At 41.8% G+C, this 10,685-nt stretch overlaps 1 protein-coding gene and 1 pseudogene across 1 annotated transcript; one reads left to right on the top strand and one right to left on the bottom strand.

Moving 5' to 3' along the window:
* Positions 1 to 608: 608 nt before the first annotated feature.
* Positions 609 to 4,926, bottom strand: LOC118560487. Its single transcript, XM_036131441.1, has 8 exons — positions 4,526 to 4,926; positions 3,855 to 4,426; positions 3,447 to 3,624; positions 2,382 to 2,556; positions 2,005 to 2,300; positions 1,733 to 1,908; positions 1,400 to 1,648; positions 609 to 1,319 (listed from the first exon to the last, which is right to left on the bottom strand). The coding sequence occupies exons 2-8, from the start codon at positions 4,410 to 4,412 to the stop codon at positions 618 to 620; spliced, it is 2,334 nt and encodes a 777-aa protein (XP_035987334.1). The 5' UTR covers positions 4,413 to 4,426; positions 4,526 to 4,926; the 3' UTR covers positions 609 to 617.
* A 4,122-nt stretch (positions 4,927 to 9,048) lies between these two features.
* Positions 9,049 to 10,235, top strand: LOC118560402 (annotated as a pseudogene).
* The last annotated feature ends 450 nt before the right edge of the window (positions 10,236 to 10,685 follow it).

Below are 10,685 nucleotides of genomic sequence, written 5' to 3'. Positions count from 1 at the left end.
TTTTTATTTTATTTTTTCGTTTACCATTAATATTATAATTATTACTATTAATTCCTTTTGTTAATTTCAGCTCTGGATCTCCTAACCTCCGCCTGCACCATGGATCTCCCCGCACCAGAAGCAGTCCGCTCTGGGTCTCTTAACCTGCGCGTGCACCACGGATCTCCAAGCTAAACCAGAGGCACCATGGAGCTCCACGCAGCGGCCTACTCTGGCTATATTAACCCAAAAACGCTGCATGCATGTCCGCGTGGCGCGTTTCATATTAACCTGCAGATGGGGTTTTTCCGCGTAAGGCCCCAGAATCCCTCCAGACCCTTGTATCTCCCTGAGCTACTCCAGTTGATTTCGTATCCACCCCATGCTGGACTTCCAGGCCAAGGGGGGGCGCTTTCACGCGTCACTAGCCCAGCCAAGGCGCACTATTCTGGGGCACAGCTGCGTGACACAGACCCCCCATATGCTGGAGGTGGGACTTTATAAGTTTTATTTTTTTATTTTATTTGCCAGGAATAATGAATGGAGAAATGTCTTAAACACAATTTGTTAAAGATAAATAATTGTTTTCACCCAAACTGTAGCAGAAAGGAAATACAGACACATCACCATTGATTTATTTATTTTTTTATTATTTTTTTTACTGTTTTTCTGGATCTCAGCACACGTACACTTTGGCTGCGCCCTGGTTGTCTTTTTCTCAACGTGTAGGTAAACAATGGTCTCTTTCTTCTGGGTTGTTGGGTCCCTCTACGTGGTTCATATGAAGGGTCGCTCTCCGAAGTGTATTCAGAAGTTTGGTCAGACTCGCTCTCGGAGGTTTGGTCAGACTCGCTCTCGGAGGTTTGGTCAGACTCGCTCTCGGAGGTTTGGTCAGACTCGCTCTCGGAGGTTTGGTCAGACTCGCTCTCGGAGGTTTGGTCAGACTCGCTCTCGGAGGTTTGGTCAGACTCGCTGTCAACAGTGTAGTCAACGTCGCTCTCAGAAGCGTGATCAGGGCTTGTTGATCCAGTGGCCTGACTGGATGTTGGTGAGGACGGCACAGCACCGGGCGAAGGACCGGCAGGCGGGGTGGGAGGCGCGCAGTCCGCTTCCTCCTCAACACCATCACCTGATGATTCTGACATGGAGAGGAGGGAAGGTTCGGCAGTGTCATGTACCGTCGTACGTGGTGGCTTGACGGCTGCCTCGAAATTCTGACGGATCCGAGCCAGCTCTGACGCGGTGCGGTGGAGCGCGTAGAATTTGTCTGCTGTCCGCGTGTCATGACACATGGTCTTTGAAATGTTGATCCGGTCACTTGGTGACAAAGTATTCCTTGCCTTGAAAAATACAGATGGTTCTTCAATATTATGCTTTTTATTTTAGGTTTATTACGTGGAAAAGTGATATAATTACTTACGTATGTGGCTATTGATGTTCGGAAGTCTGTGAATGTGGGACGCCCAGGAAAACCCATGTCACGCCAGGCGGCTTGCATCGGCACGATGAGTTTCTCGATTTTTGTGAAGTTTTCGGTGAAGAGAAGAAGGTCTGTGGGTGGGTTTAGTTTCTGTCTGATGATCATCCACTGCTCCACCCATGAGAATTCCTCTACAGTTAAGTAGAGCTGTGCGGGGCCAAACGCACGGTTGGTTTTGTGTTCCTTCACCTGTGGTGCAAACGAGAGTGTGTTTTAATGGACATATTGGGACAAGACAGAGAGCGTTTGTCATTCCAATATTAGTAGACTTGCATTGATCACGAAGCCCGCTTGCCCGACTGTGGCTTCCTTCTGGGCTTCATCAACCTCGGAGACCGTCATATTCTTTAGAACACCGGTGCGGTGTCCATATAGGCTTGCTAGGTAAACACTGAGGTACCCAAAATATCTCCTTCGCGCCTCCGGGTTGGGGTCCTCAGACAGTTCATCTGAAGAAAAAAATAAAATAAAATTAAATGGTTAGAACATGGATGTCAGTAACTCAGGTAAGTAATTTAATATAGTGCAAATTTAATAAGTCTGACCAAGAAGTTCAGGGATGCGTCTCCTGGCCAGGACTTTGCAGAGGCGAAGTTGGTCCTTGGAGATGGTTCTGCTCAACTTATTTTTCTTTACACGTATCTGACGCATGACAACACGTGGACCCAGGCTTGCAATACACTCTGAGATAGCACGAATCACGGCAAACACTTCTCTTTTTGGAACCCTGGATGAGGAGGGAGGGGTGTCCCTGAAGTAGCCCAGGAACTGGGACAAATTCACCAGGTAGGTCTTCACTGTGTTCTCCGCTTTTCCACCATTCTGCAGATGCTCTGGCCACCTGCACAGAAATAAATAATTTGAATCTTTTTTTACATGGGGACATTTTATCTTAACTAAAAGGCATCACAGACATGCTTACTGGTATATCCTGGACATATTGTGGAGGAAAGTCCAATTCTGGAGGATTGGCTGTCCCTTGGTTATAAACGAAAGGAAAGCCATGATTCTACCCACTTTGGATCTTTGATTTTCGATCCTTTTCCTCAGACCACGGGAGCCTTTGAGATGCTGCCAATACTCCGCGATGTATTCCACTGAAAAAAAAAAAAAAAAGACTTCCAGAAAGAACACCGGGGAATTTCGTTCATTAAAACCCAGACAGAGGGCGCTATATTCGGATACAAACGTTAAAAATCCCCCTTCTGCGTCTCTGGATCCATAAACACTTAGAAATATTTTTTTAAAAGCTCGCACAGACTTCCAGAAAAAACACCGGGGAATTTCGTTCATTAAAACCCAGACAGAGGGCGCTATATTCGGATACAAACGTTAAAAATCCCCCTTCTGCGTCTCTGGATCCATAAACACTTAGAAATATTTTTTTAAAAGCTCGCACAGACTTCCAGAAAAAACACCGGGGAATTTCGTTCATTAAAACCCAGACAGAGGGCGCTATATTCGGATACAAACGTTAAAAATCCCCCTTCTGCGTCTCTGGATCCATAAACACTTAGAAATATTTTTTAAAAGCTCGCACAGACTTCCAGAAAAAACACCGGGGAATTTCGTTCATTAAAACCCAGACAGAGGGCCCTATATTCGGATACAAACGTTAAAAATCCCCCTTCTGCGTCTCTGGATCCATAAACACTTAGAAATATTTTTTAAAAGCTCGCACAGACTTCCAGAAAAAACACCGGGGAATTTCGTTCATTAAAACCCAGACAGAGGGCCCTATATTCGGATACAAACGTTAAAAATCCCCCTTCTGCGTCTCTGGATCCATAAACACTTAGAAATATTTTTTAAAAGCTCGCACAGACTTCCAGAAGGACAGGGGGGAGATCCCGCTGCTGTAGCCCCGACCCGAGGCACTGTCCTCGGATTACTCTCTGACAGCGCCCCCTTGTGTGCGCCTGGTTCTCAACACTTAGAATTTTTATTTATTTTTTTTATAAATACAGCAATCAGTGACATTACTTACAGATGCTCGGTGGGAATTTGGGGTACGCTTTCGCCAAACAGAGGGTGCTCCGGCTTTCCCCCTTTGACTTAGGTCTGTTGATGTGCTGCTGTTCTTCATCAGGAGAGAAAGATTCACTCCTCACCAGAGCATCAACGTCCACACTTGGAACCGGGGCTGTGGATGCCTTTTGGCGGTCCTGTTAAATAAAGGTTTAGTGCTAAGTTTTCTGGTTCTGCCGGTACAACCAGGCCTAAGCTATGGAGCTATCCTGCCCAGCACATGTGCTCTGATCCTGGGTAAAAGTCATCCGCATCTACCCGCTGGTTCTGCCGGTACAACCAGGCCTAAGCTATGGAGCTATCCTGCCCAGCACATGTGCTCTGGTCCTGGGTAAAGGTGCTGCTAGGTAATAAACATTTTACATACCTCTTCCAGTCGTTTGATTGTTTTTTTTGCCCTTTCAGCCCATCTGTGCTGGTACAGCAATTTCTTTCTTAGTTGCCCCAAGTCGGATATAAGCTGCAGGTTCTTTGCCTCAAGCTGTTTGCACGAGTTGCAGGATGAAGGCGATGGTTCGTCATCAAGGGGTTCTGATGTTGGATGATACCGATTTGCTTCCTCTCTTGCTATTGGGTCCATGTGTAAGCGTGAGACCATCGGAGGGCTCGGGTTTGTGGCGCTCAACGCTCGCAGCATGTGCACCGTTACCTGGTACTTCAAATCGGTTATCACCTGGGCTTTCCTCTCCCCCTCCATCTCCGGGTGAGCTTGAGCAATATGCCTGTCCAGCCTTGTGCTAGCATAACTGCAGCCCTCCACTGGACAGGGCATTTTTCTAATATTGACCCTCCCACTACTGTACTTGATCAATATTTCTCGCTCTTTTGAATTTTTAATGCCATGACTATTTCTTAGGTGCCTGCCTATATAGGTAAATTCAGAACGGCAGAGTGGGCAACAAACACTATGCTTTGGGGGCGCCATGTTGATATGAGAATCTGAAAAATAAGATAAGATAACACGAGCTGTGTTAATATCTCAAAGCCAGGAACAGAGCCCCATTTCCCAGCGTGATGCATAAGAGCTTCACAACTTACCGTGTGAACAGTGGAGGGGAAAGAAGTCCGCTCCGGTCCTGGGCTGTTAAGTACTGCTCCTCAGTCATTCGTTGATTGGCATGTTAGGTACCCACAGCTGCCTTCTGCTCATGCAATCAAGAGTGCAGCAAGTGGCTGCAGGTGTACCAAGTAAAGCCTCCTGAGAACCGGGGGAAACACTGAGTCTCCACATCAGACCCTGCACCCACCCCTGCTACCAGCAACCAAGCCCGGGCACCAGCGCACTCACACACACCCATGGACCATGGAGCGCCAACCTCCATAGACTTCACATCCAGCCTAATCCTACACCAAAATGTCAAAATCCGCTCTCCCTGATATTTTGCTGCAATGCTTGACAATCCATGGGATTTAAGATGTGATATTTGGGTAAAAGGGGCCAAATCGCCTAACCTGAAGTAGCCTCCATGCTGCCGGGAGTTTGCTCTCACCACAGTGGCTTCCATGAGAGAAGGCGCCACTGTCTGTGTGAAGCCCAAGCTGGGCTTTGCTTAATGCTGCTGAAGGAGCATTGGCTCTCCCACAGAAAGCTGCTGTTTTGACTCTGCCAAACAACAATGGTTCCATCAGCAGTCGGGAAAAATTACTTTTTGGACCACACACTGTTTACAGACAAAAATTCACTGCTTCTAGGGTAGCTTTCTCTCTCAGTAGTATTGAGTCGGCAAATCACAGTTGATTTTTTTTTTCCTCTCGCTCCACTGCCACGTCCATGCCTCGCCCATGGACCAGTGTTGCCAGATATTTTGAGACAAACAAGGAACAGGTGATATAAAAAAACAAGCCCAAAACAAGCGGCAACCCACCACACAGACACAGAGTTAGGGCACAGACGTTGTACCCATATATTCTTCACTCCGCAATGTTTAGACGGAACACGGAAATGTTTTCTTGCCGAAATACTTTTCTTGGCTCGTAAATAAAGATAGACATGGTATTACGTATTAATTGTTGTTCATTATTAGTTGTTAAAAAACTTTCACTCTCTCTGTCAGTGCGGCTCAGCTGCACTGAAAAAAAAAACATTTCACACGGCCAGTGTACCAAATACAAGGAGGACATACTTGTTTGTCATATTTAGTTATCACATAGTTATTAGGCGCTTAACAGAGAGGTCAATAGCGTACCGCGCACGTGACGTCACCGACTCAAGAGCAACGCCCCTTTTGCCGCTTAGGTAGGACATACAGGTAGAGAACGCCGTAGCAACCAGCTATTACACGCACAACAGAACCAGCGATATGACCGACTTTGCAGCCATTAAACTTTTCCAAGACGATGTCCCAGGCGCACGGTTTACTGGTCGAACTGTTGAAGAACACACCAACCTTCAGCTCAAACGATGGCTTGAGTGTCGAGGGCTTAAAAAAACCGGAAAACGGGCCGAGTTGATCGAACGGTAAGCTTTGGGTTTTTTTCCTGCACGGCGGTCATGCCGTCGTCGGCCGTTTTTTTGTTTGTAATCACCGTCCAGGGATCGGTATATGTTTAATATTTGTCTTATTTGAAATGTTTTTGAGTAAGCTATCCTGGTAGCAGGGTATCATGTTAGCGCCTGCTACCATGATAGCCCATATGTTATCATGGTAGCAGGCGCTTCATTATTAACATGTCAGCCACCAAAATACTCTTACCTGTTCACTACTTGATGTCGCTGGAATTGGGTCAGGATGTTCTTCGGTTGGGCCCTTTCCTCCAACAAAATGCTTGCTACATATGTAGGTGAATTTGGTAACTTTTTCCGGGTTGAACTGTTGTGTAGGCCGACCGCACCGGTGAACCCAGCGCACACATTTCTCCTTGGCAGTCTTGAAGAAAACATCCTTCATATGCGGCCGATCAGCAAACCTCAAGTCGCTGTTGCACGTTCCATAGCAACAATGTTTAAAAACCATGGTTTTAGATTTGGAAAAAGCAGTCGTTTACTGAGTAAAACCAAGGGTAACGCACGTCTTTTACAGCAAAACAGCGGCGGACTATGCAAGCTTGCCCTACTGCGTACCACGTGATGTGACGTCATCGTGACGTTATCGTGACGTTATGTACGCCATTGAAATTCATTTAGCACACCACTGGTTTGCAGTAAACCTACACAGTGGGGCTTTAACTTAATTATTTTCCCTTTTGGACCAATATGGCTATTACATGTTCTCCAGTGAGTCCGGGTTGGGATTTGTATGCCTACCTACCTGACAAACACAGCAGAGAGTAGCAACATTATTTGTTGCCTTTACAACTTTATGTGCTTGTAGATAACGTTACTTCCTCATTGCGTTTTGCATTAGACAACACAGCCCCCTTGAGAAAGAAGGAAATGATTCATAGGAGGCTGATTCCCTGGTTTAATTTAGAGCTGTTTAATTTGAAGCACAATGTTGGAGGCTGGAGAGAAAATTGTGTTATACATATCTAGAGGAATCCAACCTAATCTGGAAAAAAATCTGCTTTTGTATACAAAGACCCCTCACATAGTTAGAGCAGCATATTTTTCATCTTTAATAGGTTTAATAGTCGGAGGTTAGTGAGCTCAACACCACGCTTGAGCTGCCAGGACCTTCAGATAGGCAAATAGTAACAAATAAAAGCAAAGAGTAAGCTGTCAGATGGCATAGATAAGGTGATCCTCCCAAAACTCCAAGCCGAAAAAGATCGTCCACTATACCTTTAATAATGCTAACAATGGATCTTACCAGTACATCTATGTTGTCTAATCATCTCTGTCTAACAATGCAGTGAATGAGAGTGTTCCTTTGGTAACAATATGTGGTCATTAGAGAAGTATGGGTTGGTGGTTAGGCTGATGGTCCTCTTATGCGTTTAAACAACCAACTTTAATTCTCGCTATCAGCCTTGATGATCTACTATGCATTGCTTATAAGGCTAATTTAACCTGTAACTCAGACTCAAAGAGTATGAGTATCTTGGAAAAGAAACATGGGTTCTTCAACAAAGAAGAACCCATCCAGAGGACCTACTCAATATTATTTTACTTTGTTTATGGAGATGCATCAGGATATGATAAATATATTTTTATTATAATGATTTAAATCTTTGAAAGCCCAACAAGGACAATGTCTCATTATCAATGGTGCAGAGGAAAATTCATGACAATAAAATACAATTAAATCAAAAAGACCAATAATAGACAATAATTCAAAAATAATGGTAAATATACTTAAAATTATTGCATTTCTGTAACTTACAGGGGAGTGATGACTGTAAAGAGATAAAAACAAAAATTAACATTCCAATACAGCTCTTCTAATAAGCATGGAGGTAGGTTTGATTGAACAGCTATGTAGTTTTATTAGGATAATTAATCATGTTTAGTCTACTTGTTATTGCTCTATTCCACGTGGAGAATACTAAGTTTGATGAGAAGATTACAAACTGAAACAAAAGAAAGATTAGACAAATAAAAAAAGTGTTTTTTGAGAAATTAGATATTTCTACACAAAACACAAGTGAACACAAAATAGCATACACATAAAATTATTTGAGATGCAATAGAAAATTCTATAAAGAAAAAGACAAATGGATGATAATATCGGACAAACCATTAGTCCAAAGGAAATATTATTTATTCATAAGATTTCCTCATTAGTAGATGCTTTTTTTATTTCAGAAAGTATTAAACTAAAGCATTAATTGCTTAAATACACTTCAAAGCTTTAGAGTGATCAATTTCTTCATAACAACACTAAGTGCTACAGGAAAAAAAAAGAAGCTTGATTATATATCAGAACAGCCATTTCTATTTCAGCTGACCAGTTAGATAGACGTGAGCGGTCCAGAAAGGATCCCTGGCTGCAGAACAAACAAAAGGTAAATTTATACTTTTACAATTACTTATACAAATAATATTGTTCTGTTTTTAAAGCCTTTTTGTTGTTCTGCTGTTGAGGTGATGGTAAGCATGCTTGGGAGATGAAGCACGGAAGCAAATGCTTCTGATATTTGGTTAATGTGCTAATTAGTTGATGTGTGTGGTGATGAACAACTGCTGAAACATTTTCAGCGCATAGTAAAAGTATTTTTTTAAATTCAAAACCAGTATGGCTGGACAATAAAGATTGTTTTAATGATTTTACTCAACAAATATACTTTTTAAAATTATATATCATTGTGTCGGCTTAAATATTGGGTTCTCGGCATACAAGCTCAACAGGTCCTCCATCTTCATTCGTCTGTTTACCCTGTTCTGGTCTAAGTTTGTCGTCTTCCAGGATTCTGTGTCCCTGTATGCTTTGTAAACTTTGTTTATCCATTAAAATTCATTGTCTACTCATCATGCACCCCCGAGCTCTTGTATGTGCTTCGGTCTGACTCCTAAAACCTTGACAGAAAATCCTTCATCAATATTATTCAATTAGATTTTCTGCTTTAACATTTCAATTTACATGTTAGAATAGAAAAATAGTCATAAATGTAAGATTTACACAAAAATCATCACTTATGTTTATAAGTACAACTGTCTTCAAAATTCTAGTTCCACACTGACGATGGAAGAGTTGGACTACAACTACACATCAGAAGAATATGATTATGGATCTGATGAGAACAGAACTGGTGATAAAAATGACAATTTTTTGCATATACCAATTGTAAAATTGGTGGACTTGATCACTATTGGAGTTGGACTTCCTTTGACTCTTATAGTGATTGTTGCACTTTTTCTCCAGGTAAGTACAAAATAAGTTATATCTATTTATCAATAATGAATGTTCTATTTACACTTTAAACAATGGTTTGTTCTCATTACAGGTTCAAGTCTGCCATTTCTTACCCTTAGAAATACTGGAATATTTGAAACAGGCAATGTTTGACTTATTAATAGTGTTCTTGTGTCATTGGTTATTTTTTCTCTGTCTTTCTTGTAGGTGAAAAAGAATCAGAGTCTCCCTGTCTATGTCATCAACCTTCTCTTTTCTGATCTCATTCAGTTCTGCTGCAGAATTACATATTTAGTTAGCCCAGAAAAAGGCTCTGGCATCTTGTTTTTTTGGTTTAATTGCCAGTGTTGGATTCATGGTCTGTATCTCCTGTGAAAGGTAACCAAACTTGTCTCTTTATGCTTTTTTTCTGTCTCACATAATCCCATTAGTCTGTATCTGATAGTCTCCATTGACTAAACAGCTATTTCTGTTGTTACAGGTATTTGGTTGTTGCCAAGCCACTGTGGTACAGATTCAGGAGAAACATCAAGACACATGTGGTGGTCTGTGTGGTGGTCTGGGTTCTTCCCGTTCCTTTTCTCCTAATCTTTTTTCTGCATGTTCCTCAAACTTTTTTTTTTCCCATCTTGTCATGTGCTCTCCTCCTGCCATTTCCCTTCTTCATCTTCTGCTTGGTTGGGACTATTAAAGCTCTTTCTGGAGCCATCAGTGTCCCAGCAGATGAAAAACGACGAATTGCAGCCATTCAGGTTGCAGTGCTGCTAATTTACACTTTGCTTTTCCTGCCTATAATTGTTTATCTCTTCAAAGACCATGAATTAATTCTTAGTAACATTTTTGAAGTTTGTGTGTTTCTTAGTCCCCTTGCAGACACAACTTTGTATTTGTTATGTCGGAAAAGCATCCTGGATAAGTTTCTGGCTTCAGTCTGTTCTTGTAAAGCATCAGAGACTCAGGAGATTAGCAGCAAGGATACTGAAAGCACGACTGCTCCAAATACTGAGAATTTTTAGGTTTTAATATTTTAAGCCTTCGCAACAATCAATTTACTATAGCTTTGAGGTACTTCTGTTTTTTAAAAAAATGTTTCATATAAATAATTCTTCTGCAAAATGTCTAAACTACTTCATGTTTCATTCCCACAGCACTAGATTAATTTACTTTTCTTAGCTTTTTCTGATCATTGCTTGTTTACTTAACATCTTTGTATAATAATGATAATAATAATAGTAATAATAACAATAATAATATATAATTGTTGAATCACTTTAGTTGTTAATCTTTTACCAAATTATGTACAAAAAAAGAAAAGAATTTACATAGTTTCACCCTTTGCTCTGTGTTAACAATACACTAATGATACAATAATAATGATGAATTACAGGAATGGAAAGTATCGCTACATTATTGTAATTGTGTCTGAATTTGGGTTTCAGAGTATGCAACTCTAAATTAAACCAAGG

This window comes from Fundulus heteroclitus, unplaced genomic scaffold (assembly GCF_011125445.2).
Source record: "Fundulus heteroclitus isolate FHET01 unplaced genomic scaffold, MU-UCD_Fhet_4.1 scaffold_43, whole genome shotgun sequence".
Taxonomy (NCBI): Eukaryota; Metazoa; Chordata; class Actinopteri; order Cyprinodontiformes; family Fundulidae; genus Fundulus; species Fundulus heteroclitus.
The sequence above is the reverse complement of the archived record's forward strand: the minus strand, read 5'-3'. Positions and strand labels throughout refer to the sequence as shown.